General features: G+C 41.9%; 3 protein-coding genes across 4 annotated transcripts; 2 read left to right on the forward strand and 1 right to left on the reverse strand.

Annotated features, from left to right (window-relative positions):
• Positions 1 to 6,389: 6,389 nt before the first annotated feature.
• LOC133707414 (peroxidase 55-like) lies at positions 6,390 to 7,796 on the forward strand. The gene is made up of 3 exons (XM_062132982.1): positions 6,390 to 6,630; positions 6,740 to 6,931; positions 7,043 to 7,796. Exons 1-3 carry the CDS (start codon positions 6,409 to 6,411, stop codon positions 7,616 to 7,618), a joined length of 990 nt encoding a protein of 329 aa, XP_061988966.1. The 5' UTR covers positions 6,390 to 6,408; the 3' UTR covers positions 7,619 to 7,796.
• A 1,068-nt stretch (positions 7,797 to 8,864) lies between these two features.
• Positions 8,865 to 10,543, forward strand: LOC133726764 (peroxidase 55-like). Of its 2 annotated transcripts, XM_062154377.1 has the most exons (4): positions 8,865 to 9,041; positions 9,225 to 9,383; positions 9,500 to 9,691; positions 9,761 to 10,543. In XM_062154377.1, exons 1-4 carry the CDS (start codon positions 9,039 to 9,041, stop codon positions 10,346 to 10,348), a joined length of 942 nt encoding a protein of 313 aa, XP_062010361.1. In that variant the 5' UTR covers positions 8,865 to 9,038; the 3' UTR covers positions 10,349 to 10,543. The 2 variants fall into 2 exon arrangements, with proteins under 2 accessions (XP_062010361.1, XP_062010360.1); XM_062154376.1 differs by having other exon boundaries at positions 8,865 to 9,383.
• Positions 10,544 to 10,745: 202 nt separating this feature from the next.
• On the reverse strand, positions 10,746 to 13,962 carry LOC133726763 (protein NUCLEAR FUSION DEFECTIVE 4-like). Its single transcript, XM_062154375.1, has 3 exons — positions 13,416 to 13,962; positions 11,679 to 12,613; positions 10,746 to 11,597 (listed from the first exon to the last, which is right to left on the reverse strand). Exons 1-3 carry the CDS (start codon positions 13,737 to 13,739, stop codon positions 11,081 to 11,083), a joined length of 1,776 nt encoding a protein of 591 aa, XP_062010359.1. The 5' UTR covers positions 13,740 to 13,962; the 3' UTR covers positions 10,746 to 11,080.
• Between the last annotated feature and the right edge of the window lie 776 nt (positions 13,963 to 14,738).

Below are 14,738 nucleotides of genomic sequence, written 5' to 3' on the forward strand. Positions count from 1 at the left end.
GATAGTGGACGCAGGCCAGTGTTGGCGGCGTTCCTGGTGTGTGATGGGTCCGAATCCATCGTCTATCTGTAGGGATAGAACATACCCATATCAATCGTACATCTCAAGTACAGAAAAATATCTTTTACACTAATCCAAGGGCTTCACGTTGGCGCAGAGCTATACCTTAGCTAACAAGTTCATGGCAAATGAGATGTCCGGTCTTGTGCATTGAGCTAAGTACAATAATGCGTCTATTGTACTCAAGTAAGGCACTCTTGCCTCTAGCACATCTTCGTCATCATCCTTTGAACGAAGAAAATCCTTTTCAGGATCAAGACTACGGACGATCATGAGGGTGCTTGAAGGCTTGACCTTGTCAAAATGCCTAAGCATCTATCAACACGATGCTCAAGTTCCAAACCGAGACATAATCGTGTTCTCCCAAAATCCTTCATCTCAAACTCGGATTTCAAGTGTTCAGCGGTTTCCCTTAACTCTTTTAAGGGCTTCTAATGAAGATCATGTCCAACATGAACCGCGATGGAATCCAAAACTTGTTATGGAAATGCGTGGGCATATCCCTTCCCAATCAAGTAGTCACTTTAGTGAGCGTTTCAATTTTATTGTGAACGCGCTCTGTGGTCTAGAGCCACTTGACTTGGGTAAATGAAGTTCACCATGAACCTTCATGTATATTCCGTATCTAGATCCCTATATAGATACGTAGTGACCACATTTGTAAGCTGCATGTTCAGTTATTCGGAAACTACCAAACTGATAGGGTAGTGGAGTTCAATGACATCCATTACGAGAGAATATGACTCATCGTAGTCGATTCCAGGGCGTTTTGTGACAAGACTTGCGCCATAAGGCGAGATTGCCATCTCTTTTCCTCATCACGCTTTCTAACGAAGACCCATTAGTCAATAGGTTTTATGTTAGGAGGTGTTGACATCACTGGCTCGGAAACCTTCCTCTTCGTTAGAGAATCCAACTTAACCTGGATCGCATCTTTCCATTTAAGCCAAATTTCTCTACGTTGGCATTCATTCATCAGCAGAGCGTGGTTCGATATCATCGGACTCAAATAAACTCATGCACAACGAAATGCGCAACTACATCATCAATTATGATGGAGTTTCTATCCCACGTCTCATGTACACTAGTATAAGTTTCATAGAGCTCTATATTCTCAAGAATAGGTTCTGACGTTAAGGCGTCCCCCAACGATAACCATAAACCGAAAGATTCTCATGAGACGGATTTTGAGTGTCGATGATCCAAGGATTAGGTTGTGCCAAAACATCTTTCGAACCCATGGGCCTCCCACGCATCCTAGCTGGGGCCATGGCCTGTAACGCCAGAGTGCCACTCTCTTTGGCGTTGGCGCCATGCCTACCTCCGTGTAGGGTGACGCTACGTCCTCTTGTAGGGATGTACTTCCTTACAGGCATATTTGCAGCAGATGTGTGATCTTGTCACTTTAGTAGGGATCGAGATGAGACATAGTGGGGACAGGCCATGACAATTCATGTCGTTCCTGCTGAACATCCGTGTTCTTATCTCCCCCTAACGACGGGAAGACTGTCTCATCAAAGTGACAACCCGCAAATCTAGCGGTAAGGAGATCGCCTTGCAAGGGAATTAAGTGGCGGACGATTGTTGGAGTCTCAAATCCAACATAGTTGCCCATTCGTCTGTACAGACCCATCATAGAGCGCTGTGGCGGCGCAATTGGCACATAAATGGCACACTCAAAGATGCGTAAGTACGATACTTGTACCCAGTCACTAGCTGTAACGCAGAGGTAGATTGAGTGGCGGTGGGTCGTAGACGAATTAGCATAGTTGCATACGATATTGCATCACCCTAAGCGGATATAAAGAGATTGGTGCGCATTACCAATGTCCGGACTACCATCGTAGACATTTCCGCCAGACCATTTGGGTGTGTTCATGGGAATGTGATGTTCAACATCATTCCCAATGCAATAACCATCGAAAGTCTTCGATGTAAACTCTCTAGCATCGTCAAGTTCAATTGACGGAATAGGATGATCCGGGGAGTGAGTCATTTGCTAGGAGTGTAGCATAAGCAACATTACAAGTGGACAATGGCACAATACGTGACCAGCGTGTTTGCGTGTCAACCAACATCATGAGATATTGAACTAGTCCACAGAATCCCCACATATTCTATGTAAGAATAGAATGAGTATTTTCATATCCTTTGCATAGGACGGTCTCAGTCCTAACTTCCCTAAGGAACGGGCTTTGTAAAACGAGCGAGAGGCCTTAGAATAAACCAATGAGGATTTTGGTTAGGGCTAAGCGTCTGAAAGCTATTTGAAGCAAAGTTGGTGACTGCAACATCACCTGGAGCATCATCACCATGATGTACACTATCCATGATGTTATGGATAAGGACTATGCTAGCCCTAGGCTGGTGGTGGACGGTGGCGGCTCCGGAGACAGCGGCGGCGGTCACACTTAGTCCAGTAATCAACTTTTGATTCATGCTTCGTTTCGCTCGAAAGAAAGGATGTCCATGTGAAATCTTTAGTAGACGGATCATCATATTAGGACTAGGATGACTTATCCAGTCGTGACAAAGCCAATATGTGTCTAAATCCAAGAGATCTTCTCTCATAACTTCGTTGGATTGAATAGCTCGAATAGTGACATAAAGTCCACTAGAGAGACACATAAACTTCTCTAAGATGCGCCTTTGTTCGCAATCGTTAGAGGTATTGCAAAGGAACTCATTTCCATTCTCTACATGCGTTTTCGCATAGAATCCGTTTGGCTATTCATAGGTGCGATTTGCCCTAGGAGCGTAGAGAGTTTATGTGACAGTAATCAAGGTGCCATTTGGCAAGGGGAAATTGGGCTATTACATGTCCTTGAATTAATGCTGATGGCCGAGCCATCGTGGTCACAAAGTCATATGCTCATAATCAAAATGGAGTCATAATGAAAAGAACTCAAAATTTTATTCATAAGCCAACGGAGTTACATTATTGTCTCTTTGACCAAAGAAAATCTAATCCAAAATGCTAGCTAATGCAAAACAATGGTAGTCGTCTAACTTCTTTTGGTAATTCGAAAATAAATGTGACCAGGTGAGTAGAGAGATGTCGGTGGAGCAAGACTCGCTTAAGTACCACTAATCTCAGAACCTTCCTAGACATCACACTTACTTTGGGTGAGCCTTCTTTGAAGAAAGACTAAACCATTGACATTTACTACAAAAATATATGGCAATTGCCTATTACATCTCTTGGAAAAATAAAGACTTAAACAGAATTAGCGATCTATTGATCCCAGCCAGATTTGTAGTCTTTAACCCTTCACTCTAGATCATCATCTTGATCTTCTTGTTCCACATCGTGAGCTTCTCTTGCTTCACAATATGCTTTGTAGGCGGTGACAATTTCTTCACGAGCTCTACAAATGTGTGCCCAATGACCGAATGCTCCACATCGAGGACATACATCTCTTTGCTCAAACTCTATTGATTGAGGCGCTATGAAAGCGTCATTTAGATGGCTCTTAGTGTTGGTGGCGCCACCAACATGGCCAGAGGCATTGCCTCCCTCTCTCTTTCCACGTTGACCTCTTAGGTTCCGTGTTCGCTTATTTTGGCGGTTACCTTCCCAAGTAGACCGATTATATGGTCCAGAACGTCCAGAAATATCCCTAAGATTAGGGTTTAGCTCTTAGCGCCCACTCTTAGGGGCGCGACTATAATTGGACTACGAAATATGCTATGTTTCCACAGATCTCGAATTATAGTTCTTCACAAGGATGTTGTCATGCTTTTCAGCGACATTCATAGCTCCAATAAGCTCATGAAACCTTGTGATCCGTCCTGCAGTAACATCGATTCGATAGTTTTTAGCAACCATCAATGCAGAGACGGGGAAGGTAGAGAGAGTCTTCTCAATCAACATCGCATCTGTGATCTCTTTACCACAGAATTCCATTAAGGATTTAATGCGAAGTGCTTCCGAGTTGTAGTCAATAACTGACTTGAAATCACAGAAGCGGAGGCTATGCCATCTCACTTCTAGTTCAGGAAGCATGGAGTCACGGACGTTACCAAATCTTTCTTCGAGTGAGACCCACAACCTTCTGGGGTCTTCTTCATTCATATACTCGTACTGGAGTGAATCATCCATATGACGAGTCATTAGGATGATGGCTTTCGCCTTATTTGCCTCTAAGGCCACTCTATTTGCTTCCAAAGCTTGAACTTGGTCAACAGTTAGCACGTCCTTGCTAGGCTCGAGAATTGTATCCAGGATTCCATTGGCCTTGAGATGCTGGCGAATATCACGAACCCACTTGTGATATCCAGAGCCAATTGTTCCCAATGGAGCACAGTCCAATTTGTTCAGGTTACTCATCCTGAAAGAGAACAAGAAAATGAGTTAGTTTCGGAGCGTAAAAGGCTACCACGAAAACAATAGAATTTCTGAGCGTAGTCTCTTCCAAGAAATTAGGAATTTCTGAGCGTAGTCGCTTCCAAGAAATCCGATTCCAAGAGATATTGGATTAGATCGAAACAATGATGTAAGTGGTCAATCATAAATTCTCTACAAACTCTAAGTTTGGAGATCTCAACAAGCTCCAAGCTTGGAATGAGCACGAACCCCCACAGTTTGGCTTAATTAGGTCTCCCCTATGATGAAGAAAGGGGGGTAGAAGAAGGGAGGTTGCAAGTCCCCGAGAAAAGAAGAGAAAAAGAGGAAAACTCAAAAACGGGAACTTTTAGTAAAACATACCTCTTAGGATTGCAAAACGTATTTGGTCCTTGTCGTAGGATTGGAGACGAGCTTCAGTCCTAGTGGAAGCAAGCAGACTTGTAGGATTGTAGCGTGGTCGCGGAGTCTCGAAATCGCGGAGTCGTGGGGTCGCGGAGTCGCGGAGTCGCAGGGTCACGGGGTCACGGATTCGCGGGGTCGCAGAGTCGCGAGGTCGCGGGGTCGCGGAGTCGCGAGGTCGCGGGGTCGAGGAGACCCACGAGGCCGCAGGGTCGCCGAGTCACGAGGCCGCGGGGTCGCCCAGTCACGAGGTCGCAAAGTAGCGAGGTCGCGGGGTCACGGATTCGCTAGGTCGCGGGGTCGCTGCGTTCCCCGAGCGTTCGCGAAGGCAGAGAGCGAGCATGCGTGAGGGCAGGCGAATGTTCGCGGGGGCAGCGAGTGAGCGTGCGTGAGGGCAGGCGAGTGATCGCGGGGGAAGGCAAGTAGGGCTTGTGGGGCGCTGCAGGGGCAGCGAGGCTAACCTAGTAGGATTAGCGTTGAGTTGCGATGCGGGGGCTGCGGGGGCAGTTGTAGCGCCGACAAGGCTAATCCGGTGAAGAATTTTTCAGTTTTTAGGGTCTTTGTTTTTAAGGCTAGGGTTAGGGCTCGTGCTAATAACGTGTTTAAGGAAAACCAAAATTGGAAGAGAATTGAGTCGTGCTTTCATTGATAATAGGGGTCTCTTTATATAGAGGATTACAAGACATAGAATCAGAGTTGTACAAGGAAAGATAATCGTACAATTAATCGGATATCTATGAATATCTCCGGGAATATCTCTAATTCTAAACTCTATTACAACTAGGTCAAGTAACCTAGAGTTTGGGCCAGACACATATTCTGGATTTACTTGAACAGTATTGTAATTATTGCTGCTGCACAATCAATTGCTAAATATAAATATATATATATATTATTTTTTTTAACTTTGTCAAGGGGAACCCAAAGGCTTCCTAGGCCCAGGATAAACCCCTTCGGTGCATGTGAAATGCTCCAATTGTGCATTGCAGCACAGTGACCACTTTGATAGTTTCGGGGTTCGAACCTAGCCACTTAGGTTGGGGAGCACACCCAACTTGCAGTGGTTAATTGCTAAATAGATGATACTAGCTCTTTTTCTTTTTGTTTGTATGTTTTGCTGCTGCACAATCAATTGCTAACAGTATTTTTGTTGTTGTCTGTGTTTGATGTGGTTGGTAATTAGATTAACCATGAGTGAGAAAGGGGAAGATGGACTCATGGAAGAGACAAAGCATGGAAGTACACAAAAAAATTGGATGGAGGATATTGGCTCAACCTTTATATAATATAAACACTGGAATGATAATGACCATTAACACCCTAGAACAGCCAATATAGACTATAGAGTATGGTTACGACCTACTACATACTACTACTAGAACATTGATCAAACTCTTTGGAGTTTGGAGTTGGACGCCTGGACCAAGTAACCGTGACTACGTCTTATGCATATAATCAACTTATCTAACAAATAATATGTATGGCTTTGAAAGGTCCTCATTATTAATTCGTCTATATATCTTCATCTATATATGATAGAAGTAGTCATAAATGTACCACGTACGAGGGAAGAAGAGAAGAGAGCTAGTAATCAGTAAAGTATGGAGGTGTGGAGAGGGTTACTGTTAATAGTGGTTACGGTGATGATGATGATTGATATGCAGGGAAGAGGATCAGAAGCACAATTAGTTGAAAATTTTTACAGCTCTAGTTGTCCAAACGTTGAATCCATAGTGAAGCAGGCAGTTTCTACAAAATTCAGCCAAACCTTCACGACAATTCCGGCTACTCTACGACTCTTTTTTCATGACTGCTTTGTGGAGGTAATTAGTTGTAGTTACTTATATAATTCATGTGTTCAAAATCCATGTCATATATGTAACAAATCAATGAATAATCCTTCCTTTTCTTGGTTGATCAATTTTTAAACAGGGATGCGATGCCTCGGTCATGATATCCTCACCAAATGGGGACGCAGAGAAGGACTCGTCGGATAATCTTTCATTGGCCGGAGATGGGTTTGACACCGTCATCAAGGCTAAGCAAGCCGTTGAAGCGCAATGTCCCGCCGTCGTTTCTTGTGCTGACATTTTGGCTCTTGCTACCCGCGATGTTGTAGTTCTTGTAAGTCAAACCTTCTAAACTTTTTCTTTTTTGTACATTTCTAATAAATTGATTGATTAACTTGACAATCTTCGAATGCTTGATTAGTGAATTCTTTGTTTACATGTGTAGGGAGGAGGTCCGGACTTCAACGTAGAATTGGGACGTCGAGATGGACTAGTCTCCAAAGCCTCACGGGTCGCCGGAAACTTGCCGGAACCATCATTTGATCTTAAACAACTCAACACTATGTTTGACAAACACAACCTAACCCAAACTGACGTCATTGCATTATCTGGAGCACATACTCTAGGGTTTTCACACTGCAACCGCTTCGCCAACCGCTTGTACTCATTCTCATCATCCTCCGCCGTTGACCCGTCGTTGGATTCCGACTACGCCAAGCAGCTGATGTCAGCCTGTCCTCAGGATGTGGACCCCAGCATAGCCATCGACATGGACCCTCAAACCCCACGAACGTTTGACAACGCGTATTACCAGAACTTGGTTGCCGGAAAGGGCTTGTTCACCTCGGACGAGGTTCTTTTCTCCAACTCGGCGTCTCAGTCTACTGTCGTGGACTTTGCTAACAGCCCCGGTGAGTTTAGTGGAGCCTTCATCACTGCCATGAGGAAGCTCGGTAGGGTCGACGTTAAGACTGGTAGTCAAGGGGAGATTAGGACGGATTGCACCGCCTTCAATTCATGATCTCTTTTTCATGAAGCAATAATGTTATGCAACGCTAGCTAACTAGGATTGATTCATCTATATTGTATAAAATAAATGAAAGGAGAATCGTAATTTCGTAATTTTTGGTCACTACGTTTTGAATTATGTAATTTTGATCATTTTGACAGTAATTTGAGTGTATAATTATGATCTCTATTCATTTTCAAGATCATCGATCATCACATCGATTTGTTGATTATTTATTTATTTACCACAGTACGTACAATATTAGCCCGGCGGCTTAGACCAGTTCCTCGATCGATGAGATTGAGTCTATTATCTCAGGAGAGTCCAATATAAATTAATAACGATTTTTTAGAATGTGTAGTCTGTTAGTATTATTCATGCAATCGATCGAGTGGAACTTGATGATTAGTATCATTTTTCTTTTGTAGAATATAATCTATTATGGACTTATGATGATCTTTAGGGAATTGAGGTCATTGGTAAGTGGCAAAAAAGAGATAGTTGCATATGATAGAAAGCACCTTTTATTGATCATTGAAACAACATGATCAATAAGAACATTGTCACACTTAGTTCACTTGGATTAAAACATAATCATGCTTGTATGACAATCTTACAGGTGAAGTTTCAATTGTATGACTGCAAAGAATCGAGAAAAGAATATGGGAATTGATTTCTTTGATCTTAAATTGATTGATGACTCGATCACTTTGAAAACCAACTAGGATTATAAACAAATTTAGTAATGGTAGACGGTAGATCATACATGCACCTTTCATTGACTTCATATACAAACCATTCATGAAACAATGAATGGTAATATAACCATGGTTATATTATCTTAAAGTTGTTGCTAATAATACTTAATAGCTTGTTGAACAGGCCGGCATATAAATACTATAAGAAGAAGTCTTTTGTTTAACATAGTAATACTTCTTCCCCACACGCCATTAAAAATTTCAAATTTGAACAATATATGAACATCTCCTTAATTAGATTTGTATCTTTGCGTTTGGAGATAGGATTAACTGATTAAGGGGATTTGTTACTTGGTCGTTTTCATGTCAAACCAGCAAGTAATGACCAAAGATGAGTTGTATATAGGGTAGGCTAAGCGTTCCTATTTATCAAAAAGATGTAAGAATCACTAAAAGCAAAGTAAGAGCTATAACAATTCATAGTAATGACAGCTAATTAAAATTGTTATAAAAGGAGTCTTTGCATACATGTTACTGGGATATACACGTACGCATATGGCTCTAGCTAACTCTCAACTCTACACGACAGTGACCACCCAACACCCTACAACAACAGCGCTATAAGGTTAGGGTGTGGTACAACCTACTAAAACATTGATCAAAGTCTCGGACTCTACTCAGACGCTTGGACCAAGTATGAATGCTTGACTAGCTATGTCAATCTTTTAACAGATATGGTAAGTTTGAAGAGTCACCACCGCCATTGTCTTCCTCAATTCCCTTGTATATATTAGTAACAGATAGCAGTGTGTCACGACTGGCAGAGAGAGAGATAGAGGAGAGAAGGATATAGAAAAATGGAGGTATGGAGAGGCTTGTTGGTGATTTCGGGTTTGATTTTGATGATGATTGATATGCAGGGGAGGGGATCAGAAGCACGTTTAGTAAAAAACTTCTACAGCTCTAGTTGTCCAAATGTTGAATTCATAGTGAAGCAGGCAGTCTCTACGAAACTCAGCCAAAACCCTCCAACAATTCCGGGTACTTTGCGACTGTTTTTCCATGACTGCTTTATTGAGGTAGGAAAATTTGCTAGCTGTGTTCGAATATATATACATAGAAGCATTTCATTAACTTTGTTACCTTTGGACACTTAATGCACAATGTGCTCATTTAACACATTTATTGGTTGCAGGGATGCGATGCCTCGATAATGATTGCTTCATCAAATGGGGATGCAGAGAAGGATTATTCAGATAATCTTTCTTTGGCCGGTGATGGATTTGACACCGTAGTCAAGGCTAAGCAAGCAGTCGAAGCACAATGCCCTGGCATCGTCTCTTGTGCCGACATTTTGGCACTGGCTGCCCGAGATGTTGTAGTCCTAGTAAGTCTAATTATCAGTGTCTTTAGTGTGAAAGCTTACGAAAATTGTACTAATCATAATTTTGTGCAGGCCGGAGGCCCTGCGTTTAATGTAGAATTGGGGCGTCGAGATGGACTGATCTCGAAAGCCTCTCGGGTCCCTGGCAATTTGCCTGAACCATTTTTTAATCTGAAGCAACTCAACACCATGTTTGCCAAACACAACCTTTCCCAAACTGATGTTATTGCACTGTCTGGAGCGCATACACTGGGCTTTTCGCACTGCAGCCGCTTTGCAAGCCGTTTGTACTCATTTTCAAACTCATCTGCCGTTGACCCTTCTTTGGATCCAGGCTACGCCAAGCAGCTGATGTCAACTTGCCCGCGAGATGTGGACACCGGCATACCTGTCAACCTGGACCCAACTCCACAAACATTTGACAATGCTTATTACCAGAACTTGGTTGCAAGGAAGGGCTTGTTGACTTCAGATGAGGTTCTGTTCTCTGACTCTGCTTCTAAGCCTACTGTCATAGATTTTGCCAACAACCCTGGTAACTTCAATGGAGCCTTCATCGCCGCAATGAGGAAGCTTGGCAGGGTCGGTGTGAAGACTGGTAATGAAGGCGAGATAAGGAAAGACTGCGCTGCGTTCAATCATGATCATGGTGATAGCTAGCTGGGATCAATCCATCTGGGAATAATGAAATTACAAAAAGCACCAGCTTCATATAGTGAAAGTGATAAAATAATAGTCTCCAAAGTGGAAGGGATCATATTCATCATTCACGGTCATGTTATATATCAAAACATAAGGCTATTAACTTCACCGAACTCTGTCTCCATAGTTACAACAATCTCAGCATGAACTCTGTCTCTAAGAACTTAAACACAAACTACTCATACAACTATTCTCTGGTCAACACCAGCAAGAATATCATTACAACAAATGTAGAGGAAACTGTAACTATCTGAGGAACTAAGTGGAACTAAAATAAACAAAAGAAATTTTCAGGCAAAATAACAGGCGATTATTTTTTTCTATTCATTCATGGAGAACTATGGACACAGTTGACTATGAAATACAAAAAAATTTCAAAGACAATCGGATCTCCAAATTCAATACAATAATAATCTTACAATCTGTCTTCCAATGAAACATTATAACACTCGAATGATAATCGTACACAACTACAAGCAGCATTGACTAAGACCCCAAGGGAACGAAAAAATTTGGTGTCTGTTTCTGACCCTCGGTAGTTCTGGTGAGTGTTGGCCTCCATCATGCTTGATATATGTTGATGAGCCATGAAAAATTCTTAGTATCCAAACATCAAAACAATTTGGACGAAATACTCCAGTTTGAAGGTGCCATTGAGAAATCCAGGAACTTCTGGACGAGATCATCCAATTATGAAAGCCCAGATGAACGGGACTTTCCATAGAGATTGGTATATACAATCTTAGTCCGACGTACCAGAATCATGCTCAAAAGAAATGCAATAACACAGAATACGGACATTATTACCGAAGTTAAGAAGAAGCATATCGCACCATGACACTTCGGTGCATCCTGTCCAGGAATCCCTTGGAAAATTGATCCTGGAATCTGATGCACGAGATGAGGCTGATGAGCTTGCTTCTCTGCTTCACGGTCATATATACTGCTAGCAATCAGACCAGAAAAGACTAAACTACCAGCAGGGTTTGCTAGTGTGAGGAAATTGTATAAAGCCCCAAACTTTTTCAAGCCAAACAATTCAGAGGCAGCAGCTGGCACAATTGCCCAATGAGCCCCATAGCCTAGCCCAATCAAGATGGTAGCAATGTGCATTGCCCCAGGCCATCCAAAAGCAATGAAGAGATGCCCAACTGCCATTATGAGTTGTGCCACAGCCATTGCTACCGGTCTTGGATAAGCGTAGTCCCTATTGAACAAGAGTGATTGATCAGAAACCAAATCTGTATAAATTAGTTAAAATCCAGATGTGAATGTGATCAGTTTATACCTCACAATAATCTCAGAGAAGTAACCACCGCCAACACGACCAAGAAAGTTCCAAATGCTGATCATTGATACAAATATATGTGTATTATCATAACCTAGAGACTGGCTCATCTGACCGAGATTATCAATCACTGTCAAACCAGATCCAGAACCCAAGAGAAGTGAGAAAAAAATAAGCCAGAAGTCTGCTTTGATCAAAGCTTGTGTCAAGGTGAAGTCTTCCCCTCTATGTGGACCCCTCCTCCTCTTGACCCTGACTGCTCCTTCTGCAGCTGCTTGGAATAGTTTTGTTTGCAATTGGGCGATTCTTTTTTGCCTTTCCAATGCTGGAAGCAAGTCAACTTCTTTAGGCTTCTCATCTTCCACCTCACTGAATATTACCTCATTAGCATCTGCTTCAGATTTGCCTGCTTCTTGTTTCAGTGTAGCAGACAGGAGTGCCTCCTCTTCTGGAATTCTTGGCTCTGGGTAGAAGAAACTCAATGAAATAGGAATCACAATGGGAACCAAGAGGAGGACAAACAAAACCACAGTAAAAATAATGATCACAGAGTGGCTCAAATCAACTAGATCTTCAACTAGCATGACCCCCATCAAGTAAGCAGCCAACAGGAGGCACACACTGTAGATAAATGTGAAGCTCATGTCATCAGTTGGCCGGACTTGTTTGTGACCTCCAACTGGTCTGACAATAAACATTAAAGCGATAATGACCATTGCTGGACCAACTGCAACCATGAAAATCAGAGATGCATGATCTGGGGAATGCATTATCGCATATATCTGAGTCAAAATTGCGCCACCCAACCCGGCAAAGCCCTTTAGAATTCCAACCACAGGACCCCGACTTTTTGGGAAGTTTTGTACACAAGAAACAAGAGCAGCTGTATTGAAGTAGGTTTCACCATTTGTTCCCACAAATATGAGAATGCACATCTGCAAGTTGTAATCGAAAAAAATTAAACCAAGCAAGATGACAGTAAGTGCGAGTAAATGATTTTCATATCTATTAAAAGAACACATGGGCACCACTTTGCATTGCCTCCTATCGTTTTGTTTACTGTGAACTACTGTTTGTAATATTCATGATCAGCACTTTCTATTGAATGTTCTCATGGATAAGGTTAACTGATGCAGAGGATCTTTAAAAAGAAAACTACAGAGAACTATTGAGCTCCATTTGAAATGACCAATTATCTTCTGGCATAGAATTAGCACATTTTGTTATTAAAACGTCAGTGCCACAAGCAATTCTATACCTTGGCAGTGAGTACAATTCGAAAGTTAGAGAAATCAAATAAAGGAAAGAAGAATTAATCAAGTAGAATACATAATCAAGAATCCAAATTTCATTTCAAATGCGCTTGGATCTTATGCAAAGTAGAAGAGAATTGCAGAAATGCTGACAGATGGACCCTGCTTTCTAAACCAAATCAACAAATTCTCTCCAGGATCCAAACACACCCTTGAAAAGATCTACATATTCGATTCTGCAAGTTCAATGTTTTGCATGTGAACACTTAAAAAGTAGCGAATGTCAAAGTTCAAGGCAAAAGGTTCTTCCTTTATCCTAAACCCAAAATAGCATATTGACTTCCTCACAAACTAATCAAACAAAAAGGCTTGATCCTCAAGTATGAAACTACTCAACTATCCAAGAAACAGGATCCTCAAATACTAAAAGAAAGAACAATTACTTAAAGAAAAGAAGTAAAGTCAGAGACTTTAGAATACTCACAGCCCAGAGAGGCAAAGGAGGAGCTCTATCAGTGACAATAAGCCAAACCCAGCCATAGCCTACAAAATTCTTCAAAGCGCCAATAAGCAAAGCAGCCCACAAAGGCAAAACCTCACACAAGGTCCCAGCCAAAAACCCAACACTGTCTCCGAGGTCCTTAGCCACACCAAGCCTGGCAATCTGCCTCTGATTATAGTTCAACGAGCTCTTGATCACCGGTGATATGCTCCCAAACAAGTACCCAATTCCCGCACAGGATTGCACCCACATTGCCGCCACAAAAACCAGCCATCTGTTGCTCAGAAACGACTTCAACTTCTCCATCGGAACTGCACCCACGATTGAAAATCTCTGTTGGGTTTATTGGGTCGGTGTTTTTGAAAGTCGGGAGTGGTTTGTTTCGGACAGAAGTTTTGATCTTTTTGTTTGGTTTTGTTGTCTTGCGTATTATGAAGCAGAAGATATACACGAGTACTCACTGGTGAGTAAGGCAAGGCAGGCAGGCTGGTGATGATGTGATGTGCTGGATTGGGTCACTAATTCTGAACCAGTGACAGGTTATATAAATCTTCTAAATAAAGCCGCATTTGGTTGTTTTCGATATTTACAGAATAGGGGACTGTGGGTCGGGTATAATTGGTAAAAATCTAATGAATTAAGTGGGGAGGTTTCAAATCCAGCTCAGTTTGATTGGCTATGCTTCTCTATCTTCTAATCTTGGACTGGGGCCACTAATTTTGCTTCCCGGCAGTTCTGTCATTCCTATCATTTAGCTAATGGTATCACATCTTGGGTTTTGGCATCTTTATTAGTATCAAACCTTAATGAAAGAATAACGGAACATAATAGTAATTGAGATCATGATATAATTGAACGTATTAGTTTGTCGTTTAAGCATTTAGTGCATAAAATAAGTCATGTGGAACATGAGGTCGGTGGCCTTTACCTTGTTAGAGCAAGTGCACCCGTAGTCAAGAAAATGTAAAGTCGAGAATTCGACCAGTCAAGTTACTATTCACTGCCACTGGACATGGGTTTACACCCGTTGTTTTTCTTGCCCGGTCAACACTGTTCATTATTATATAATTTTAGGGGGGTCTCGAAAGTCGACTTTTTACACATACATAATTTGGGAAAACTTCCTTCATGAAAGTTATAGAGATCGTCGATACGAGTTCGTGCATATGTGGAATGCAAAAATCAGAGTTCGTATGAATTAGTTATAAATTTTTGAAAATTTTCTATAAATAGCAAAAATTTCTGGTCCTTTTTCATAAGGACAGATTTTTCTGCTTTTCTTCACTTTCACCCCTGAAACTCTCT

The sequence above is a fragment of the Rosa rugosa genome, chromosome 1, assembly GCF_958449725.1.
Source record: "Rosa rugosa chromosome 1, drRosRugo1.1, whole genome shotgun sequence".
NCBI lineage: Eukaryota > Viridiplantae > Streptophyta > Magnoliopsida > Rosales > Rosaceae > Rosa > Rosa rugosa.

Coding starts and splice junctions, on each gene's coding strand:
- LOC133707414 (XM_062132982.1), top strand. CDS start 6,409: ATGGAGGTGTGGAGAGGGTTACTGTTAATAGTGGTTACGGTGATGATG. Junction 6,631..6,739: donor TTCATGACTGCTTTGTGGAG/GTAATTAGTTGT, acceptor ATTTTTAAACAG/GGATGCGATGCCTCGGTCAT. Junction 6,932..7,042: donor CCCGCGATGTTGTAGTTCTT/GTAAGTCAAACC, acceptor TTACATGTGTAG/GGAGGAGGTCCGGACTTCAA.
- LOC133726763 (XM_062154375.1), bottom strand. CDS start 13,739: ATGGAGAAGTTGAAGTCGTTTCTGAGCAACAGATGGCTGGTTTTTGTG. Junction 12,614..13,415: donor CTCCTTTGCCTCTCTGGGCT/GTGAGTATTCTA, acceptor TACAACTTGCAG/ATGTGCATTCTCATATTTGT. Junction 11,598..11,678: donor TTCTCTGAGATTATTGTGAG/GTATAAACTGAT, acceptor CTTGTTCAATAG/GGACTACGCTTATCCAAGAC.
- LOC133726764 (XM_062154376.1), top strand. CDS start 9,162: ATGGAGGTATGGAGAGGCTTGTTGGTGATTTCGGGTTTGATTTTGATG. Junction 9,384..9,499: donor TCCATGACTGCTTTATTGAG/GTAGGAAAATTT, acceptor TATTGGTTGCAG/GGATGCGATGCCTCGATAAT. Junction 9,692..9,760: donor CCCGAGATGTTGTAGTCCTA/GTAAGTCTAATT, acceptor AATTTTGTGCAG/GCCGGAGGCCCTGCGTTTAA.